The sequence below is a fragment of the Canis lupus genome, chromosome X (genome assembly GCF_003254725.2).
Source record: "Canis lupus dingo isolate Sandy chromosome X, ASM325472v2, whole genome shotgun sequence".
Classification (NCBI taxonomy): domain Eukaryota; kingdom Metazoa; phylum Chordata; class Mammalia; order Carnivora; family Canidae; genus Canis; species Canis lupus.
In genome coordinates this window covers 22,875,475-22,899,827 of record NC_064281.1, presented here as the reverse complement: position 1 = coordinate 22,899,827, position 24,353 = coordinate 22,875,475, and the positions used below count along the sequence as shown (strand labels likewise).

Sequence of the window (24,353 nt, the reverse complement as noted above, 5' to 3'; positions counted from 1 at the left end):
AATCATAACTTTATTTTTCAAATTAACAACTTGAGTCCTATCTAGCTAGCTAGCTAGCTAGCTATCATCTATCACCTATCTTACTCAAATCCAACCTCTCTTTGGAGGACTTTTACTCCTCCAATGGCAAATTGTTTAAGTAATCTAGAGACTTACTCAGTTCAAATTAGGTGGAGGCAGTTGTACTTATCACAGTTCAGAGAAACAGAAACACTGGGGTGATAGATACACAGGTAACAAGTGACTTCTATAACAGAGACCTCATAGTATGTAATTTTGGGAGCTGTTAAGCAGTCTTCATAAGGTTTTTGTCTGCTTCAGGTGCTGGAGCCTAAAGTCAGTACACCATTCAGGAAGAGATGGGTGTGAAATAGGGGGAAACCAGGATACATTAGAATCCATGAGTAGCTGGAACTTACAAGGACAGACTGGAACCCATGTTGATCTTTCACTGCCTCCAAACCTCCAACTTTGATGAGTGAGTGCCCTGCAGGAGAAGTAGTCAGTCTTTTTTGCTGCCTCACAGTAAAGCCAGCAGATCAGTGACAATGTGCCCCTTCCTCTACTTCCTGAGCATTAAAAAAAAAAGCTACTACTTTACCTTTGCCTTGCAGATCTCTCAAATGTCTCATACAGCACAAGAAATCTCAGAACCAGGACTCCTGGGTGGCTCATTCGGTTAAGCTTCCAACTCTTGGTTTCGGCTCAGGTCATCTCAGCCATTGTGGGATCGAGCCCCATGGCTGGCTCCAGGTTCAGTGGGGAGTTTACTTGGGATTCTTTCTCTCCCTCCCTCTGCCCACCCCTCCCGCCCTGCTTATGCACCCACTTTATCTAAATGAAATAAACCTCAAAAAAAATAAAATTTCAGAAGCATGCAGGGAATTCTGAAGCAAAGTTTCAGTTCATAGTACCACCTATACCTCCACCCTGCCCCCCCACTTCCCTCCCCCACACTCCCACTCAGAACTGCTTCCAAACAGCAGGTGAAAAAAAACTTGGATAATTAATCTGCTCTTGTCATTGTTCTCACTGCCACCCAGTGTCACTAGAAATTCCAAAAGTGTTTTTTCAATGTTTTGTTGCTGTTGCTAGTATACATCTCACCCAACTGTGCAGGGTTGCCCCAAACTTAGGTGCAAGTTTATGATTTTGTGCTCTTTGTGTCCATTTTAAACCACAGTGCTTAGTTCAGACTCATGGGTTCCTTTGGGCCTTTAGGTTATTTCCTAACAGCAGGCCTTGGTAGGGGCTGCCCTAGCCTCCCAGATTCCCAGGCAGTTTTTGCTGACTTTGAATCTCAGTGAACAGGAAATTTGGTCAGGTTATTTTCCATTCCAAAGCCTAATTTCATTATGTAAATGTCTCAACTTGCTCTCAAGGTGCTAGAGATAATATCCACTTTAAGGAGTATTATCAAAGGAAAGCAGGGGTATTGGAGTAAGGGAAGTCCTTTGCATTCACTTACACAAGTGACAGGTATAAAACAAAAATGAGTATTATTTTTGTACACGAATTGAACATCCAGCACACAAAATTTACATTAAATACGGTTTAAAACAAAGTTTTTTTTAAAACTAATTTAACCTTTTATAAGCAGGTGAAGAGAATTTTTAGCAATACATGGATGTCTAATGGGAATTTTTTCCAATGGTATCAGTTATCTAGAAGGATAAACAACTCTTTATTGCAACACTAAGTCATTCTTAAAGTCAGTTCAAATATATATTCTCAAATATTAGGAATTCCTATATCCCTGATGGTTGTCCCAAGAGGACTTCCTGGAAGGCAGTCCTGTGAGTTCTTGCCATGAAACTTCAAGAGAATTGAGAGTGGTTTAATTTTTACCAGTCTCTGTCTGCTCAAATTAATCAATATTAATATACGGATTCAGAAAATGTCAACAATCTCTAATTATTCAAGAAGCATGAATTATCCTGTTGGTATTATGCACCCCTTCCCTTCTTTTCCTTTTGAGAGGCAGTGAGAGAGAGTCTGTGTGTGTGTGCGTGGGTGTGTGTGTATGGCCAAGTGTCCGCATTCAAGGAACAAGACCATGGTTTGCTTTATTTTACTTTACTTTTAAAGAATAAACACATTTCTGAAATTTTCAAGTCAATTAGAGAAATTAACTTTAAACTGCTAAAGATGAAAAAAAGGTGATAGTTTTCAGGGTGTCAGAAATGAAAAGAAAGATTCAATAAGGCTATTAATTTTTTTTCACCAGAACTAGAAACCTTTAGAAGTCAGCTATAAGAGCTGAGCCATAGGAAAATGGGATTTTTTCCCCCTATGGAAAATAAATGAAAAGAGGTTAAAAAAAAAAAAAACACCAAATTAAAAAACCTTACATATTGTCTTACAGAGATATAATGGGTAAAGAGAGAGGAGTAAAGAAACCAAGGGAGAGGAAAGGAATGGGAGAGGAAGAATGTAAAAGAAGGGAGAGTAAAGAGATGGAAGAGATAGTTTTTATTATGGAAACTAGATAGAAGACAAAAACAAACTTATTAGTTAAACTGAATTTTAAACTTAAAGTCCAGCCTACTGAAGTGACAGCTAGCTGGAACAGGGATGAGGCATTCAGGACGGTAGGCACTGCACATGGTCTTGGTTCTCTTCCTCCTCAGATGAACTGGAAGTAGTGGAAGACTCATCGGACTCTGCATCCATGACTCCAACTCCAGGAGCTCTCTGGCGCTGGTGATGACCTCTCTGTGTTAGGTGACGCATCAGGAACCAAAGCATGTGGCTGTCAAAAAGGTCGGTGTGGTGCATGCGATCTTCATCCCGTTCTTGCTTGTTTCTCTTAATCATATTCTTTAACCCAGTCAGCTCAGTGGTAGCTTCAGCTGTGGGTGCCCAGATCTTGGCATTATGATCAAGGCCACTGGTCGCCATCACAGGTAGGTAAGGATGGGGTTCAAGACAGTTTATGGTGCCTCCCTTGTCCCCCTCCATGAACTGAACGATCTGGCAGGATGATTTTTCCCAGAGGAAGATGTGGCCACAATCACTGCCACTCACCACAAACTCACTTCTGGGGCCATAGAAATTGACGCCTTTGATCGTGGCATTATTTCTGTGCCCCTTGTATTTCTTAACATACTGGGCTCCATCTCCATCAGAGGAGTTGAAGAGATAAATATCTTCATCATTATAACTGGCCAGGAGCTCTGTGCCATCATGGCTGTACACCAGGCAGGTGATGTTTGCTTTGGACTCACAATTGACTAGGTGATGGGGACAGAATTTTTTGAGTACCCCATTATTCTCATTCTCATCAATCTTCCTCTGGTCATAAATTCTTACGAACTGATCTCTTCCTCCCACTGCAAACTGGTAAGTATTGGCAGGATTCACATGGATTGTATACAGCCCCACTTTCTTCTCCCTCTCTTTGGTTACCACCACTCTGGAAGCTGGCCGGCCTTGTCTGAGGTCAATGGCGAAAACAACTGCGTCTTCGCCCGAAGTTAGGAACTTAAAAGGGGAGTCTGGCTCCAGAGCCAGCTTGTGGGAGGCTCCCCTATGCTGGGCCACGCGCTTAGTATTCTTACAGTGTGGTATAGCAGATAGCTCCGCTATGCGTACCTGCCCATCACGGGCACACATCGCCAAGGTGGAATCACCACAATTGGGAAGGAACTTGGCTTGAAAGACATTATTTTTGTGGCCACTCATAAACTCCAGTACTGGGTGCTTACGCACCCAGTCCCACACTATCACTTTAAGGTCGTCGCTGCTACTGGCCAGCCAGGTGCCACGCTGATTAAAGTGCACAGTATTGACACAACCATGGTGGCCTTCAAGCTCATGGAGCAGGTGGAAACGCTGCACAAACAGCCTTGCCCCACAGGCCTCATATACGAAGCGGGCACTGGAACCCAGCTGCCGCTCTCGAAGAGCGGAAACGATTTGCCAGCGAGGGCGGGGCAGGGTAGATGTTTCGGAGGTCACCCACTCCTCCAGGGCCCGATCCTCATCTGATAAATACTGATCATAATTAGCCTCATTGCACTGTACCTGCGGCTGTTCTTCTGCCGCTCCTCTCTCCTCCGCTTCCGCGCCTCGCGCCTCCTCTCCTTCTGGGCGGTAAGGGGACAGGTTTTCCTCACAGACGAAGAATTGGTCAGAATCTTCCGTGCCTTCAAAGTTGATGTATTCACCCGAAACGTCTGCGTCTGTGCCTTCGTCTTCTGGGCCGACCTGGCTGAGGATGCCGCCATCTCCGGGCAAATTCAAGCTCAGCTCCGTGTCTGAAGATGTCTCTCTCCTGGCGTCCATTTCGGACTGCTCCTCGGGGCTATTCAGCAGGCTTCTTTGTGGGCTATCTGCGCTGCTCTCGTTGTCAGACATTTTAAAATGATGCTTCCTGTAGCCGGTCGAGAGTGGGAAAAAGCCCCCAGAAGTCTGGGGAGGAGAGCGGGCCTGGCCGGGCTCCGGACAGTCCAGAGAAAATTGGCTGGGGCAAGCGGCAAGACGCCAACGCGGGAGGAAAATGGAAGGGGTGCTCAGCCGGCTGAGGCAATTGGAAGTATGGGAGCTGGTGAGGTTCACAAGACTTTGTCCCTTCTAGCATCTCGCGGTATCTCAGCACTGCTCAGACTTTTCCAGGCGCTCAGCCCCACCCCGGATCTGTCTTACACTTGTTGGCCGCTGTACATTCTGTTCTTTTGAAGATGGGAACATGTTGCACTTTGGAAAACATTCTTAGAGAACCATCAGCAAAAGTTGATACTTCTTGGGCAGAACTGTTATCGGAGACTCTCGGTGCTTCGCTTGAAGGTACTGTACAGTACGAAATGGATACGCAAACACAATGAAAGATTGCTGAGGTCCCCACAGCTAGTGAGTTTATGATATCTAAAAAATATCTTAAGGAAATCAGATACCTTAGGGAAACCTTGATGGTAGAGATGTCATAAATAAAATACACATTGCCTAGCTAATTGCATTTTAGATTTAAACAATACTTTTTAGTATGAGTAGATCCCTAATATTGAGTTGGACATACTTCTACCAAAAAATACTCCTTTTTTATCTAACATGCAAATGTAACCGTGTGTCCTGTACATTTATTTGTTACATCTGGCACACTTTCTTAGTGAGAAGAGTAATTTAGTTCCTCAGTGTAATCAAGGCTGAAATCAACTGGTCAATTTAAAATAGACCTTGAAATTAGTCACTGCTTCACCAATTTGAGATAGAAGTACAGCCTTTTTCTTTTTCTACCACAGGGGTTAATTCAATTTAGGATACTTAGGGAACATCAACACAATTTAATGAAAGAAAGCTTTCTTTTGTGATGTCATAGAACTATCAAAATATTTTAAATATCTCCCAAAATATTTCAGAGGCTTCTTGTGGGCCTTTTAGGAAAGAAAACTCTTCAGAGACAATTAATTGGCACTGCTCCGTTAAGTTCAGAGATTCTCCAAGTGAATTATCTAAGGTAATGTCAGTAAATTTTTGAAGGGCTACTTTAAACTGCTAAGAATGCTGGAATGAGGAAAACAAGAGTTCCCTCAGAGCAATTGCAAGATCAATGCAAAATTGATTAAACATAGAAGTATAAAGTCTTCTAAAGAAAGAGAATGGTTCCAAGGTGGTAGTAATGGAAGGACACATAAAAGAATATTCACAGCCATTTGTAAAGAGTAGCACAACAACCTGAGAACCACCTGAAAGCCCATCAAGAGTAAGGTGCATAAATAAATCAGTATATCTTCCTTATAATGGAATAATATACAAAAATGAGGATTAATGAATTAAATACATCAACATGGATGAATCTTAAAAACAGAATGGTGAATGGAAACACAAGTGAAAGAATAGTCAGTAATTTCATTTTTGTGCAGATCTTTATAGTTTTCATGTTAACAAAACTTTTATTTTTTTTTTACATCTTAAAAATATTTTTTTGAAGTTCGATTTGCCAACATATAGTATAACACCCAGTGCCCATCCCGTCAAGTGCCCTCCTCAGTGTACATTTTTAATTTAAATTCAATTTGTCAACATCTAGTATAACACCCAGTGCTCATCCCATCAAGTACCCTCCTCATTACCCAAACCCCGGTTACCCCATCCCCCCACCCACCTCCCCTTCTGCAACCCTTTGAATAAAACGATTTTAAAAGGCAAGGAAATAATTAACTCAAACTTCAGATTAATCATTACCTTTACAGGAGGGAGGAAGTTAAAATCTGGTAGAGAGGGAGCTTCAAAAATTTTTGGTAGGGATCCCTGGGTGGTGCAGCGGTTTGGCACCTGCCTTTGGCCCAGGGCCCGATCCTGGAGACCCGGGATCGAATCCCACGTCGGGCTCCGGGTGCATGGAGCCTGCTTCTCCCTCTGCCTGTGTCTCTGCCTCTCTCTCTCTCTCTCTCTCTCTCTGTGACTATCATAAATAAATGAAAAAAATTAAAAAATTCTTGGTAATATTTATGTCTTGCCCCAAATATAGGTATGTTGTTATTCTTTTTTTTATTATTTATTGCCTGGCAGTGCTCGCTTCGGCAGCACATGCGCTCGCTTCGGCAGCACATATACTATTTATTTCCTGGCATATACATTTATATGCCCTTTTCTAAGTGTGATGTATTTCTAAGTATGATGTATTGCATAGTAGGTTTTTTTAAAGAGATAAGCAAGGGGTCTTGCTTGGCCGTGGAGCACAAAAACAGGAAAACTAGAGCATCAAACCCTAGTATGCCCATCCTGGCAATGGCCAGGGGAGGAAACCTTATTAACTTGTTTTGGAAATGCCTTGTATTGTTGCAAGGAACAGTTCCAGTGTTAGAGGTTGAATCAGGTCATTTTAACCTGATGCTATTGTATTCATCTGACTTTTTTTCTATGCTCATTAAGCGAACTTTGACTATGTATTGGCTTTTCATTTACATTTGCTTTTTTTTAAGATTTTATTTATTTATTCATGAGAGACACACAGAGAGAGAGGTACAGGCACAGGCAGAAGCAGGCTCCATTCAGGGAGCCTGACGCGTGACTCGATCCCGGGTCTCCAGGATCACACCCTGGCCAAAGGTGGCGCTAAACGGCTGGGCCACCCGGGCTGCCCTTAAGTTTGCTTTTAATTTAACTGATCCCTTTGGTTTATGTCCACTCCTATTCATTCACCAAAAGTTTATTAGAACTTCAATGCATAATGCAATGTTCTAGGTCCCAATATTACAAGTGGTGAATAAAAGTGGTAATTCCTCCACTCATGAAGTATATAATATAGCAGAAAAAAGTGACAATAGACAGTCAATACATAGATACATCATATGAGGCAGTGATGAATATTATGAAAAGAAATAAAGGTGTGTAAGACATAGACTGCCTGTTGTTATTTTAGAAAGTGCATACAGGGAAAGTCTTTTTTTTATGGGATGATATTTAAGTAGAGGGCTGAATGCAAAGATAAATGGAACATGCAAATATCTAAGATAACATTCTCTATAGAATGACACTTGAGTGCAAATGCTATAAAATCATAGCATAAAAATAAATAAAATAGTATAATATGAATGCTTATGGAACTTCAAGGAGGTCACTGTGGCTGAAACAGGATCAGTAAGCATTAGGGAGAGTGTCAGCAATAGGACTGGAAGAATCAAAGGCCAACTAAAGAGCCTTGCTGAACATCATAAAGAATTTTCATGTTTATTTCATTTTATGCATACTGGAAAGCCTTTAGAAGCTTGTGAGGAGTATAATGGCATTATCTTTTTAAAAAGATATTACTGGCTACTGTGAGAATAGAATGGAGTGGGAAGAGAGAGCAGAAGCACTCAACTGTCGTAATGTAGGTGAGAAATTAAGGTGGCTTAAACTAGGGTGAATAGCGCAGGTGGTGAAAATTGGTTAGTTTTGGAATATGATTTATGGAATCTACAGCATTTACTGATTAGTTGAATGTGAATGTGAGGGAAATTAGTCAGGCCACTGGCAAGAAATACATATTATTTGAACAATCTGAAGCAGTTCAATAAGTGAGCTTTTTAAAAAGGTGAGAGAAGCCTGTAGGGAAATCACAAGGGAAGGATCAGGACCTCAGGGCTATTATGAACAGGAAGATATTATACCCCCTAAGCCTAAAGGTGGGAAGGGGAGAGAGCAGTTGTCAAAAACCTGAGATAGAGCGATGTGGAGAGTGTGACCTGAAAGGAGCTATCATTAGCCATCCCTCTATGAACCCATAAAGAGAGAGCCAGGGAAACAAATTCTCCAAATTTATTCTCTTTCTGCTTGCCTGCAGGTACTTCCCACTGAGTAATGTGGAGAGGGTAGGATTTTGTATCCTGTAACTTCACTGAATGTATTTGTTTTATTTTTTTAAAGATTTTATTTATTTATTCATGAGACACACACACACACACACACATACACAGAGGCAGAGACATAGGCAGTGGAGGAAGCAGGCTCCCTGCAGGGAGCCCAATGTGGTACTCGATTCCGGGACCCCAGGATCACAACCTGAGCTGAAGGCAAATGCTCAACCACTGAGCCACTCAGGTGTCCCTGAATGTATTTGTTTTAAAAGTGTATGTATGTGAGAGAGGCAGAGACTGAGACAGAGGCAGTATGTGTGGAGTCTTTAGAATTTTCCACTAGGGGCATTTGGGTAGCTCAGTGGTTGAGCATCTGCCTTTGGCTCAGGTCGTGATCCTGGGGTCTTGGGATGGAGTCTAACATTGGGCTCCCTGCTTCTCCCTCTGCTTATGTCTCTGCCTGTCTCTCTGTGTCTCTCATGAATAAGTAATAAAATCTTTTTTGAATAATTTTCCATATATTAGATCATGTCATTTACAAACAGATCATTTTACTTCCTAACCAATTTGGTTGCCTTTTATTTCCTTTTTTCTTACCTAATTTCTCTAAGAGTTCCAGTCCTATGCTGAATCAAAGTGTCTAAAGTGTGCATCCTTGCCATTTTCCTGATTTAGAGGAAAATCTTTTAGTTTTTCACCATTGAGTATGACATTAGCTGTGGGACTTTCATATATGGCTTTTATTATGTTGAAGCCAATTTCTTCTATTCCTAGTTTGTTGTATTTGCTATCAGGATACTAACAATTAACAACTATTCAAAAAATAAATTAAGGAAATAATCCCATTTAGGGGAACCTGGGTGGCTCAGTTAGTTAAGTGTCTGCCTTTGACTCAGGTCATGATATTGAGGTTTTGGAATCGGGCCTAGTTGGTCAGTTGGTCAGGCTTCCTGCTCAGTGGGGAGTCTGCTTCTCCCTCTCCCTCTGCCTCCTCCCTTCTACTCACACCTTCTCTCTCTCAGATAAATAAATAATTTTTTTTCAAAAAAGAAAAGAAATCCCATTTACATTAGCACCAAAAAGAATAAAATGCTTAAGAATAAATTTAACCAAGGAGGTAAAAGACTTGTACAATGAAAACTACAAAACATTGATGAAAGAATTTAAAGACACAAATAAGTGGAAAGACAGGCCATGTCAATAGATTGAAAGATTTAATATTAAAATATCTGTACTACTCAAAGTGATCTATGGATTCAGTGAAATCCCTATCAAAATTCCAACAGTCTTTTTTTTTTTTTTTTTTTTTTTAAGAAATGGGAAAGCCAAAGCTCAAATTCATTTGGAACTGCAGTGGGAAGTCCTAGGGATCAGATGTATAACATGGGACCTATAGTTAAAAGTGCTGTATTGTTCACTTAAAATTTTGTCAAAAGGGTAGATCTTAGGTGTTCTTACCAAAATAAAAAATACAAATATAAAATATTTCTTTAATAAAAATTTTTTAAGATTTTTAAAATTTATCTATTCATGAGAGACACACACAGAGAGAAGCAGAAACAGCCAGAGGGAGAAGCAGGCTCCATTCAGGGAACCCGATGCGGGACTCGATCCCGGGTCTCCAGGATCACGCCCTGGGCTGAAGGCAGCACTAAACCGCTGGGTCACCGGGGCTGCCCAATAAAATTTTTTATAGAAAAGAAGGGATGAGAATAAATCTGGATGGGCACATATAAGATATCCAGTTTCTGGAGGATGCAGAAGAATCAGTAATAACTCCCAAGTGTTTATGAGAAACAGTAAGTGAATGGTGGTAAAATTTGCTGAAATGAGGGCTAGAGACATGGGAATGGAAGAATCAAGAGTTCTGTTTTGTTTATATCAAGTATAAAAATACCCACTAAACACTGAGACAGAAGAAAAAGTGAGTTGACAATTGGATACAGATGTCTGAAGTTTATAGGAAAGTTTATAAATATAAAAATAAATTTGGAAGTCATTAGCCACTGGGAATAAAGGAAATCACCTAGGGAGTGAGTAGACAGTGGAAAGAGCAAACATCTGAGGGTTGGGCACTGGAATATTTATTTTAGGGTAAAAAAAAGAGAATCCAATCATATCAGCCCAAGGAGTGGCCAGTTATGCAGGAGAGAAACATAAGAATATGAAGGAAGTGTAGAAACTATTTCACAGGGGGAGGAGTGATCAACTGTGCAAAGTTAAGATAAGGCCTGAGAACTGACCATTGGATTTGATAACAGGGTGGTGACAAGTGACTTGTTGGAACTGTTTTTTTTTTTTAAAAAAAAAAAAGATTTTATTTATTTATTCACGAGAGACACACACAGAGAGAGAGAGAGAGAGAGAGAGAGAGGCAGAGACACAGGCAGAGGGAGAGAGAGAGAGAGAGAGAGAGAGAGAGAGAGAGAGAGGCAGAGACACAGGCAGAGGGAGAAACAGGCTCCCTGTGGGGAGCCCGATGCAGGACTCAATCCAGGGACTCTGGGATCACCCTGAGCTGAAGGCAGATGCTCAACCACCAAGCCACCCAAGGGTCTCTGTTAGAACTGTTTTATAGCACTTGTGAGAACAAATACTTGACCAGGGAAGTCTGGGGAGAGAAAAGAGAGGGAAGAATTGAAGACAGTGGGTAAAGACAGCTCCTATAGGAGTTTTATTGCATAGCAGAGAAAAGAATCAGAGCTCCAAGGGGGAGTCGAGTCAAGAACATTTTTTTAAACCTTAGTTATCACAGAATGTTATATGCTAGTAACAGTGATTTAGTAGTAAGGGTGAAAACTGCCAATGCAGAAGAGATAGAAGAATTTTCAGGAGGGAAGTCTTGAATAGGAGGGAAAGACTAGGATTCAAGTAGAGGAATTGTAACAGAAGGGGAGACAAAATATGTATCACAGAGGCAAGTAGGTTGTTAGATTTGGTGTTGGAAGAACATACTTTCTTCTAATTGCTTCTGTTCTCCCAATGAATAAAGAAAGAAGGGTATCAGCTAAGAATGAAGAAGATTAAAGCTGCGTTGATCTTTGAGGCAAAGAAGGTGCTGAATAGTCAACTCAGAAAATGGGGAAATGTCCAGCAGGGAAATGGAGAATTGTTGCCTGTAAATTTAGAGGGTTCACTTATGGTTTTATACTATAAAAGTAAAAAGAAACAGCATGTTTATTTGTTTTTATCTAGTTCAGACACTCGAGGACAGGAGTGGAGTAGACAAATACTTGGATTCAAACTAAATTCTGAATTCTTTTGCTAGTTGAGGATAATGGGAAGTTGGGGGGAGGCAAAGGAGGTTAGATTCAACATAGGGAAATTATAATGAACCACAGAATTTAACTATTTTAAAAAGGGAATAAAGGATAAGATGGGGAAGATGAAGAAGACAAATTTGATAGGATCAGCAGATTGGAGGCCCCAGTGGAGTCAATTTTTGTTGTGATCGGCAAGTGTGTTCAACTAGAGAGGACTAGAGTTCATTTTTGCTTCACTACTTTATAGCCTGCAAGTATACATGAAGCTTAGGAGGACAGGATGACCCAGAGCACTGTAATCTGTACCTAAGATGTTAAAGCAAAAGCAATTTGATTAAAAGATTAAAGTGACTCACTCTAAGACATGACTGACTGATAAGCTTAATTTTCCCAGAAACTCTTTCCTTAATCTAAAAGGACTTCCTATTCTAGGAGAAATATTTTTTAGAAGAAACCTTCCAGAGCCATTTGAATATCCCAGAACGTTGCCATAACTACTCTTAGAGACCAGCAATATGTCAGAATCAATATGATTCTGAAAGTGGCAGTCAAAGGAGCCTTTATCTGATTACCTCAGTGAGTTTGGGGATTCAAGGGACAATCATTTCTAAAATGCTATATTACCTCCCTCATGTAATAAGCTTGTCTTGTTTTCTGTGCTCATAGATATAACATCCCATTGAGGGACAGACTTGTAAACTAGTATCATAAAGTGAAGTGAACACTAAGATTAGTAGAAATGTTTCTGTGAAGATTTCATAAAATGTTGGCAAAACCCACACTTATATGTGCTTCCTAGATTTTAGAAATACCTATTCAAATATTTAGGAAGCCCAGAAACTTTGAGATGCCATTTGGAATCAAAAGAGGGAAAAAAAACCCCTCTATATTCTGGAATAATTTTCATTATAAACAAATAATTAATAATAATTAAAGTAGCAACATGTGTGTTAATGAAATTATTAAAGAGGATCCCATGAAAGTAGAGTGACAAGAGAGGATGTTTTGGGGTAGCCATAGGACTTCAGTGGGCTTCCAAGAAGGATATTTGAGCATAACATCGAAGGAAGAGCAACAGAACAGTACACTGCCACCTAACATGAATTTTCTTCTGTGCCTTTGTGTATGCATGCCCACACCCCTGCCTCATCCTCATTCTGCCTGAATTCCTTTTCTGTGTGGGATGCTGCAAGGTGGGAAGCTACTGGAAGCAGTTGAAGATTAACACAAGGTCTGTGATGGGAGGGAGGAGACAGCATGATAGATTCTGGAAAATGGAAAGTCTTGCTTTGATTGAAGCACCAAGTAAGTGCTAACAACAGTATGAGACAAGGCCAGCCTGTAACTTGGGATGCTTTATTGTGGCAGTTCTCAAACCTTTTGGCCTCAGGACCTCTTTGTGTTCTTAAAAATTATTGAGAATCCTGAAGTACTTATATATATATTTTTTAATATTTTATTTATTTATTCATGAGCGACACAGAGAGAGAGAGGCAGAGACATAGGCAGAGGGAGAAGCAGGCTCCACAGGCTGCAGGGAGAAGCAGCCTGATGTGGGACTTGATCCCGGGACGCCAGGACCATGCCCTGTGCCAAAGGCAGGCACTAAACCACTGAGCCACCCAGGCATCCCCTGAAGTACTTATATTTACGTGATTTACATCTACTGATATTTTCCATACTAGAAATTAAAGCTCAGAAATATGTAAGTAACTAAAACAAGAATTTTAAATTCATTACATGCTAACATGAATAATATATTTTTATAAAAGATAATCAATTTTCCCAAGCAAAACAAATTTAATGAGACAATTGGAATTGTTGTACAATGTCAAATTTTTTTTATTGTCTGGTTTCATAGGAAACATCTGCATTCTCCTTTCTGCTGCTTCAAGCAATCTATTGCAATATCACAAGTTATGCAGTGTCTGGAAAACTCAACTGTATGTTTGTGAGAGAATGAGGGAAAAAAAGGCAGATTTTAGAACTATCGTGAACATAATTTTGACCTTTCAGACCTACTAAAAAGGTCTCAGGGACACCCCTCCCCACCATGGATTCCCCAAACACACTTTGACAACTGCTACTTCTTGTAAAGGCTTACAGGGAACAGATTGGATTCTGTCTAGTAGGTGATGCATAGATACTTAAATAATTTAAGCGAGGATTGGATTTGCATTTTATAATCATTAATCTCAGAGTGGAAAATAAGTTGGAGAAAGATTACATGTTTGGAAACTAACTAAATTTGAACAATTTCTTGCATTCTCTCTGGAAGGACTGTTTTGCAGACACATATATAATACCAGTAATAGTTTTTTATGTGTCTAGTTTCCTCTACTCAAGAGTAAGTTGCTTGAAAGTAGGTATTGCTTTTGATTCTTTATAACTACAGCTTTTGGCAAAGTATACAGAATAGGCACCCAGTAAAGATTTGTTGAAAATAAATGAAAGAAGTAACATAGTATATTACAGATAGATGATGATCTAATCTTGAACTTAATGGCAATGGCAACCCAGAGGAGATTCAAGAGGTGTACTGAATTCACTGTTGACTGAAAATGCCATTGACCTACTTACTGGACAAGGATTGTGGAAGAAAGAGTAAGGAACACCGTTACTTTGGTCATCTACCTTATGTGACCCTGATTCAGGGTTGATGAGAAGGATAGAATGGGGTGAGGTTTGAAGGGTTGATTTCTATTTGCATTATGAATATGAAAAATTTCAGATGCTTATGGGATTTGAGCCTTTCCTAGTGCCTTTGGGGGTTTTAAAGTTACATAGTGTCTTATCTAATTAAGTTGAGATCACAGTATATTCTAATATTTGTTTTCAATGCTTTAATATTTTAGTATTTATTTTTTAATACTTTTGATGTTTTAGTGTTTATTTTTAATGTCTTAGTATTTTAAATAATTAATCAGAATTCTTGGATTTTTGCTCTCCTAAATGTACAGTTCTTTTAGTGGATGCCGATTAACTGCCAACCAAGTGCGATTAATTTAGCTGTTGCACAGTGGCTTGTTTTCAAATTCACTACTTCTAAATTCCATCCATAATGTGGAAAGTTGAATTACTTCCACAAGTCTGAAGGAATTTGCTGACCCTACTCTTAATATGAATGTGTGGTAGAAAATGGGAGACACAGTCTTTGACTTACTCATAGAAACTGACCAAATCTCCTGTCACATCCTCCTACTTCTGAAGCCCCAGCTAGGGTTGATGACACAATCAGAAGTATGTTTATCAGCAAGCATGCATTTTTGTAATTCAAAATTCATTAAATAGACATGATGTGATTGAAAGTAAAGACACGTTGTGCAAAAAATGTGTTGTGAACAACTTAAAATGAGTTCAGAAGATAACCAAACAGTTAGGCTTCATGTTTTCAAGAGAGTAGCTCCAACAGACAAAAAGAATACTTTAAACACTAAAGAGACTCAGTTCTCATGTCCTTTATTGATACTTATTTTTCCATCTGGCCAGAGTTGCTGTTTTATCCAGTACTTCTCTATTTAGTATTATTCTATCCTTACCTTTTGTTTCCAACCTATTCTGTCAGCCTAATTGTTGCCCTGTCCCAGGAGGATGTGAATAATTTTAAAGTTAGAAAGAGAAGCATCTGCATAGATAGAAAATAGCAGCTATTTCATTATAATTAGTCTATTTGTCTCTTTCATTTATGCCAAAAAATGTATCAATATCTCCAAAGAACAAATGACTACTACCTGTCATAAAAGCTGAATATGGCTCCCCCAACTCTGATTATTTTCTTTGCTTCAAATGAAAAACAAATTGGGTTTGCCTAAGTTTGAGCTCCTGATATATACCACACATTTATATCAGTTGCATAATTCAGTGAGTTATAGAAATTGTGGCATTCAGGAAAGTAAAAAATATAATTTTGAAAACTAAATTATCTTTGATTTTCATCAATTATTAATTATACATTTAATAAAGCACATAATGAACATAGAAAACTGAATATTCATACATCTCACTGAAGGTATTTATATAATTTAAATGAATAACATAACATTATTTCTAAGAAGATGTAAGATAGATATTCATGATAATGTGTGAAATAAAGCTATAAAACTAAGATACAAAATATTCTGGTATAATCTAATGGAAATTTTTGCCCTCTGCCATGATAGAGAATTATGCACATTAGATTTAAAAGTAACCAAAGGTATATTTTATTGAATATGTATTACTGGGAGTAATCTTTACTTCTAATGTATACTTAAGTCTCTGAAATAGATGGCAGACCACATTTTATTGTTGGGCAGAGTCACTGCTCATGTGTGACATACCCTCTTGCTTTCTTGCCCATGCTTTTGTCTTGATGCTCAAACATGGTGAGTACGCTTGGGCTTCTTTTAACATGCAGTAAGTATGCTCGGACAGTGATCAGGGCCTGCTTTTCATAGCAGTGCTAGCCATCCTTCCTGTTGGTGTTGTCTTTCACCACTGAATCTGTGTGTTTGTTGGACCTGCCATCAGTTTCTATGCACTGTTGGGGTACATAGACTCACTGCTGGGCAGTTCACATTAACTCTCAGTTTATATGGTTTGTTTTTTCTTTCTCTTATCACCCTCCCCACCCAGCCCACTTTCCATGAATATTGAATTTCGAGCTTTAGATTTGGGGTGAGTTAGGTGAGCCCCACTTTAGCTTCTGACATTAAAACCATGTTTTCCTACTAGTCCAACTTTTACTGGTAAATGGTGTTGCGAGGGATTGGGGAAGATGGTGGTTTATAAAGTATTTTAAGTGAATTTACTTGACGGGAAAAGAGGTGAATGGTAGTATTTGGTTGCTTCCATTTGGTTTTCAAAAATGCAAATGAGACGACTAGACTCTACATTTCTATAGCCAATTTTAGTCAAATACAAGCTGAAACTGTGCTTTTCTTATATGACTTCTAAATAAATCCTAAAGGCAGCGTCAAAAAAGAGACTACAAATATGATGAATATCATATTCTTTGGAACAAATGCATCACCTTCCACAGCGACTACTTTGAAAAGTAGTGCTCATTTGGAACATAAAGGTTTAGTGAGTTTCTTTAAAACAATTAGTACATATTGTCATTCATTTTAGTTACACCACTTACATTCTAAAGGAAGTCACTCAAATAGCATGTGTTCATTACCAAGTGAGCTATAAAGACGATTATAATCAAAGAGGTACAGAATAGAGAAGGGTCCCAAAGGGTGGGCAGCTGGGGAAACAATTTAAAAGAATTGAAAAACAGAGACTAAACTGGTAAGAGGAAGAGGAAGGGTCCTCCCGGAAAAGGTTAAAAAGCTTCAGGACTGAGAATACACAAAGCTTGTTTCTTTCAGAACATGAACAGACACATTTTCATCAGGCTGATAATTTATGTGTAAGGACAATAGTAAAAATCATTTGAAGATGAGATTGTCCAAGGCTTATTAAATAATCTTGAACTGTGGAGAGACAGTGCATTGTCATTATTCAACACAAATGTCGTAAGTGCGTGACCATGAAGCATGATTATTCTGAGTGATGAGTTTCCTCTTCGTATGAACAGGGGAATTGTGGTAGACAGAATAATATTCCTCCCCCAAACCTGTGAATATATTAATTTACATGGCAAAAGGGAATTTGCAAATGTGATTAAATTCAGGATCTTGAGATGGAAAGATTATCCTGGATTATCCAGATAGGCCCAATGTAATCATAAGGATACTTATACAAGAGAGGCAGAAGGGTCAGAGTCAGAGAAAAAGATGTGATGATTGAAGGAGAGGTGGGAGTAATGTGGGGCCGTGAGGCAAGAGATGTAGGTAGCCTCTAGAAGCTAGAAAAGGAAAAGAAATATGGAGCTTCCAAAACAAATGAACCCCTGCCTACCCATTTTAGGCTTCTGACTTTCAGAACTGTAAGATAAAACTTATGTTGTTTTAAGTCACTAAATTTGTGATAATTTATTACAGCAGCAATAGGAAAGTAATATAGGGATGCATGTATATATTAATCTCTGCAAGGTACTTCACAGCACCTTTCAAATGTTTCTGAGCTAAGGTAGAGAAGTTAAGACTATGCAATAATGTGTGCTATCAGATTTGAAACTGTCACAATAGATAAACTCAAAACATGATGTTTAAAAACATGGAATCCAAGGGATGAGTTTGAGTCCTGCCCTGCCTTTTTCTAGTTATATAATCTTGGACAAACCACTGGACATTTCTGTGCTTCTGCAACCCTGTATGAAAAATGGGATTATTTATTGCAACTATCTCAAAGAATTATGTGATTAAAAATTAATACAATTGATATTCATCAATTAATATTACATAAATTAATACTTTAAAAATGCTCAGAACGTTTGCTCACTATGGTACATAGTGAGCCCTATGTAAATGTTAGTTGTCATTATTATTAGTGCCAGCCTAAAGTAAATTTTGTGATCACAAGTTTCAAACTTCTGTACTTGATTCAACACATTTCAGCACTTGTATCAATGTATTGAATAATGACATTAAAAACCAGTGATATAGGGGCACCTGGGTGACTCAGTGGTTGAGCATATGCCTTTGGCTCAGGGCGTGATCCTGGAGTTCTGGGATCAAGTCCCACATCGGGCTCCCCGCTGGGAGTCTGCTTCTCCCTCTGCCTATGTCTCTGCCTCTCTCTGTGTGTCTCTCGTGAATAAATAAATAAAATCTTAAAAAAAAATAAAGAAAAAGAAAAAAAAAAACTAGTGATATAAAATTGAAAGTTAAAATCGAATGCCAGGTTAAAGCCAATGAAATGAAATATATTTAGGTTCAAAATCAAAGGTTTACATCCCAAATATTCACCATCATCATGATAAATTTACTTTAAATATGTATCATTTTGTGATCATGTTCTGCAGCATGAATTACAAATACAGTTAAAGTTTTTTTTTTCAAAAATAAAATGTGCAGTTTTATATATCATAGGACTAAATTAACAGAACACTCTATCTTTCTCCTTGCCCTAACCAACTCCCATGTCTAATTCATTAGAAACATATGGCTTATAAAGACCTAAATGTTCGCAGGTGTCATGGGGAGAGAGGGTCAGTCCAACTTCTAAATCCAAATAAGGATTATCCGATAAGTTCCTTAGTGTTTGTTTCCCCACCACCATATAGAGACATTTTTGACAACTAATCTTACAATCTTATAGCTAATCCCTACAAAAGTCACCAGTGAGAATCTTCAAGCAAGGCTGCAGTGCTTAGCCCAACCATGGAGTCCTCTGTTTTGGGTACCTGTGGATATACTTCTTAGGACTCAGTATTTTTCATCTCATACCCAGCTAGGAGTACAGCCACAAAATTGGTTTAGGACAGTGATTGAAAAAATAATAATAAAAAAAATACCAGTCCTCTCTTGCCTAGAGCCAGGGTCATGGGAGAGGATTGAGTGCAAGGTAGCATGAGGGAAATTTTGGAAGGTGATGGAAATAATCTATATTATGATTTCTGTGATAGTTATATGACTGAATACATTTGTTAAAACTCATCACACCATAGACTTAAATGGATGATTTGTATTGCATATAAATTATACCTCCCTAAAGCTGCTTCCTTCCATTCTCCTTTATTCTCTCACCCTAGAGACCTGAGTACTCCTCATTTTCATCTTGCTAAACTTGAAGTGTGTTATAGAACTCTCTATCTCCAGGTAGCTTAATATTCTATTTTAGAATTTATGTTTTAATTTAAATTTAAAAAATTACTCTTTCAATAGTTATTAACTCAGACATTTTCTTACTCTCCCCTCTTTATCTCCTCTCTTTACAAAAATGGAAGCATGTTCTTCACAGGTTTATCAAAATATTTCACTCAACAAAATATTTACCAAATGTCACTAAATGTCAGGCAGTGTTATAGATGCAACAGATAAAAGAATGAGGAAACAAAAACCCATGTCCTGATATATTAATATTAGGTGATATGCTACGTCAAAAAATTAAGCAGGAGAGAAAGATGAGGTCAGGCAGGTAGCAAGATGCCAGTCTATTTAGAACTGCATGGCCTGTTGGAAAAGTCTGTGGCTTTCCCTTACACATGATGTTGAGATTTCTTGGCAAGAAAGCCGACTTTGGAAAAAAGGCTTATGTGTGAGTTCTTTATTAGGGAATGTACCTCAGGAAATAGCAGTGAGGAAGAGAGGAATCCAAGCAGAGAAGACAGGAGAGGAAAAAAACAGTTTAAAAAAATATATTATTGATCTGGCCATTACTACAAGTGACTGGCTGGCTGCTCCATCCATAGTATCATCTGAAAAACTGCAGCAAATGTTCCCCAGAGGCGTTCATCTGGGAGATGAAAGTGAAATGAAAGAACACATGTTCATAGATAGGAAAATTTATTATCAAAAATATGTCAATTTTCCCAAATTTGATGTATAAAATCAATACAATCAAAATAAAATTCCAGCAAGGGGTGTGTGTGTGTGTAGGGGTTAAGGGGAATGTGGAAATTGATGAATGAGTCTAAAATTTATGAAGAATTCAAGTATAGCTAAAACAACTTTGAAGAAGAAAGTTGGATTAGATATTAAGATAGATATTAAGATTATGATTAAGATAGTGTGGTGTTGGTATGGAAACAAATATATCAGTGGAACAAAACAGAAAGGCCAGAAACATAACCACACAGTAAGGGCTGAAATTATGAAAAAGTTATCACTAAATATGTCATAGGAGAATATATTCATGTGCTTGGGGAAAGGGGAAGATTGTTCCAACTATAAAGGAAAAGATGGACATGTTGGGCTATTTTACAAGAAGGAAATTCTCTTCTCAAAAGACACCATTTAATACTTAAGAAGCCAGTATATGGAGAGGACGCAGAGAAAAGGGAACCCTCCTGCACTGTTGGTGGGAATGTGAACTGGTGCAGCCACTCTGGAAAACTGTGTGGAGGTTCCTCAAAAAGTTAAAAATAGACCTGCCCTACGACCCAGCAATTGCACTGTTGGGGATTTACCCCAAAGATAAAAATGCAGTGAAACGCCGGGACACCTGCACCCCGATGTTTATAGCAGCAATGTCCACAATAGCCAAACTGTGGAAGGAGCCTCGGTGTCCATCAAAAGATGAATGGATAAAGAAGATGTGGTTTATGTATACAATGGAATATTACTCAGCCATTAGGAATGATGAATACCCACCATTTGCTTCGACATGGATGGAACTGGAGGGTATTATGCTGAGTGAAATAAGTCAATCAGAGAAGGACAAACATTATATGGTCTCATTCATTTGGAGAATATAAAAAATAGTGAAAGGGAATAAAGGAGAAAGGAGAAAAAATAAGTGGGAAATATCAGAAAGGGAGACAGAACATGAAAGACTCCTAACTCTGGGAAACGAACTAGGGGTGGTGGAAGTGGAGGTGAGCGGGGGGTTGGGGTGACTGGGTGACGGGCACTGAGGTGGGCACTTGACGGGATGAGTCCTGGGTGTTATTCTGTATGTTGACAAGTTGAACACCAATAAAAAAATAAATTTATTTAAAAAAAGAAAGAAAAATAAAAATAATACAATCTATGTAGTAACTGACAAAGTAACATATCCACAATACACAAAGAAGATCAATAAATGAAAAAAAGATAGAAAATCCAAGTAACAAAAGGAACAAGAGATTTTTTAATAACCTTTGAAAAGGGGAATATAAAAGTAGCTTATAATCTATGAAAAGATTCTCAATTTCACTAGTAACCAGGGAAATTCAAATTAAATCTACCATATATATATGTTCACTAGCATGAATACAATTGAAAAGACTTGAAAATGTCCAATAGTATTGACAAGGATGTGGAGAAATGGAGCTTTCATATACTCCTTATTAGGGTGTATGTTGATAGAATTACTTTGAAAAGTTATTTGGCAGTATCCACTAAATTTGCAGATATGCATATCCTCTGATCAATGCCCAAGCTTGGAAACGACCCAAATACCACTCAACAATAAAATGGATAAATGAGTCATCTATTCAGATAATGGCGTGCTATATTACAAAGAAAAAGGCACTGCTACTGCACAAAACACCACTGATAAATATAACAAACACTTTGAGCAGATTAGAAGCCATATGTAAAAGAATACATACTGTGTAATTCCATTTGTAAAATGTTCCAAAACAAGCAAATAATCTTTTGTTGAAAGTCAAGATATTCATTGTCTTTTTAGGAAAAGTCAGGGAATATGGCCTCTGAGTGATGGAAACATTATTTCTGGCTCTGTGTGCTTTAGGTAGATATTCATTTTGTGAATAACTAATACTGTTCACATAGGAGTTCAGTTTTAAGAAATAGTTAAAAATTTTAATTTTCTTTAAAATTTGTGCCTACCTAAATGCATTTTTCAAAATACATGAGATGATATATGTCTCATGACTGGCTTGAAGGAAGTACATAATTGATATTAGCTAATGGCATAAAAGAAGGGGCTAGTGAATTAGTCTGGAAAAATCTGTTAAGAACTGATCCCCCAAGTCTCATTCAGATTAAAAATAAGAGATTATGAGAACTGATAAAAGAGAGAATATCACTTAGCTGCCCCTGAGAAAATTTATTTGGAGAGAGATAGAAGAGAAGGATGTCCTAAGGGCCACTGGCATGGGATGGTAGAGGGTGGTCTTTGGTTTCTTGGTGATTGTAAGTTATCAAGCTTTGGTTAGACTGAGTAAAGTACACAAGCAGAGGCTAACACTATAGTGATGTAGGTAATACAAAACACTAGGATAGGCTGCTAACTCTTTCTTCTTGTTCTTGTCAAGAGTAGCTACATTATAGTTGGGAAATAAGTGGAAAGGACATTTATATTTGCAGTATTTTATTTTTCAACAGAGGTCCTGATTTACATTTATTATTATATATAAATATTAACCTTATATATTTATACTTAAAGGATTAATGACATTTTGTTGAGCAATTTCATAATATACTTTGTATTATTCCTATAAATTTATATTTAACATTAAATGTAGTTCATTTATGATAATTTTAATTGGCAAGTTATATTATTCTATCTGTAACACTGCCAGTGTGTACGCGTGTGTCTGTGGGTTTTCAGTGGCATTTAAAGTGCAGTGTGTGATCTTTATAAAACATAAAATCTGAATATAAAGATATTGTAAATATATTAACCTTGTTAAAATGCCAGCATCTGCATTCAGCAGGTCAAATTTATTATTTATAATTATTGCAGATAAGTTCGGTCTTGGGTGAAGAAAAACAAATTTTCAGTCCTGGCTGCTATTTACTCTTAGTGTAGTCTTCATTTGAGGATTGCTGATCTGAGCTTTTATTTTAATACTAAAGAGTATTTCTAAGTATGTTAGAAGGAGAATGCATTGCTTAAACAGTTTGCACATCCTTTAGAAATTAGATTAGTATTTGATTGCATTTTCCTACATATTACAAATTTAATTGTCACAGAATGAATCTTACAGGGCTACTGAAAGATACAACGAAGGATTCTACCTCAATTCATGCAGTTTGTCCTTGTGGCTAGAGTCTTTCTGTCCTGCAATTCGCATATGGTACAACTTATTACCATGACTCTTATTTTTAAAAACATGGAGTTTCAAACATGGAATCTAAATGCAGTATTTGGTTTGAATCCTATAACAACATTAATATTTTGTTTCCCTTAATAATTATTTAATGTTAAATATGTTTAAATATACAAGATGTTATTCCATTTTCTCAGAAACAGAGTATATATACTTATTTCCAAGATGGTTCCTTCTGGCTAAACTATTGTTTTTTCCCATTTTATACCGTATGTGAGATGGATTAATTTAAAATAGAAATATAGCAGGGCACCTGAGTGACTCAGTCAGTTAAGCGTCTGCTTTCAGCTGAGGTCATGATCCCAAGGTCCGGGAATCCAGCCCCGCGTTGGACTCCCTGCTGAGCAGGGAGCCTGATTCTCCTTCTCCCTTCACCTGCTGTTCCCCTTTTTGTGCTCTCTCTGTCAAATAAATAAATAAAATCTTCAAAAAAAGAAATATATAAAAAAGAAATATACCTAGAATGTGCAAGCAGATCAACTGCATTTAGTTAAAATTAGGCAACGATCTATCATGTTGTTAATGAATATGAATATAGTCCTGTTACTTGGAGAATCCATTTTGTATCAGTGAAGAATTAAATATCCTTTGTGATTTTAAAAATGAATTAACACAGTGAATTTTTATAACCTGCTTCCCTGTTTCTTGATTAACTTCATATATTCTTGCAGTTAGTAGGCCAGTAACCTATTCAATTATACTTCAATTATAGATGAAGTAAAAACTTTTATTTCCCCCTTGTTCTTCCTAGCAGACATTTAAACAATTTCTATCTTCCAACCTGTTACAAACTCAGTTTCCCAACAGTTTATCCCAGCAAAGTAAACAAGAGACACTGTTCCTCACAAAAATAGAAACAATAATTAATAGAACACTCTTGTCTTATATATGGGAGATATGTAAATCCTCTAATATCAAATTTATCACTAACTTCTTTCCACATATAATCATATGACTTAAAATCAAGTACAAAAATCCATGTAAACTATTATTTATTTTTTTAAGATTTTATTATTTTATTTATTCATGACAGACACAGAGAGAGAGAGGCAGAGAGACAGGCAGAGGGAGAAGCAGGCTCTATGCAGGGAGCCTGACGTGGGACTCGATCCCAGGTCTCCAGGATCATACACCAGGCTGAAGGTGGCGCCAAACCGCTGGGCCATGGGGGCTGCCCTAAACTGTTACTTAAAATGTACTTCAAATGTAGAGATCAGAGAC

General features: G+C 38.0%; 1 protein-coding gene across 1 annotated transcript; it reads right to left on the bottom strand.

Moving 5' to 3' along the window:
• Positions 1 to 1,590: 1,590 nt before the first annotated feature.
• LOC112654511 (DDB1- and CUL4-associated factor 8-like) lies at positions 1,591 to 4,692 on the bottom strand. Its single transcript, XM_035712278.2, has 2 exons — positions 4,648 to 4,692; positions 1,591 to 4,572 (listed from the first exon to the last, which is right to left on the bottom strand). The coding sequence occupies exons 1-2, from the start codon at positions 4,690 to 4,692 to the stop codon at positions 2,584 to 2,586; spliced, it is 2,034 nt and encodes a 677-aa protein (XP_035568171.1). The 3' UTR covers positions 1,591 to 2,583.
• Between the last annotated feature and the right edge of the window lie 19,661 nt (positions 4,693 to 24,353).

Coding starts and splice junctions, on each gene's coding strand:
- LOC112654511 (XM_035712278.2), bottom strand. CDS start 4,692: ATGTTCCCATCTTCAAAAGAACAGAATGTACAGCGGCCAACAAGT. Junction 4,573..4,647: donor ATGTACAGCGGCCAACAAGT/GTAAGACAGATC, acceptor AGATGCTAGAAG/GGACAAAGTCTTGTGAACCT.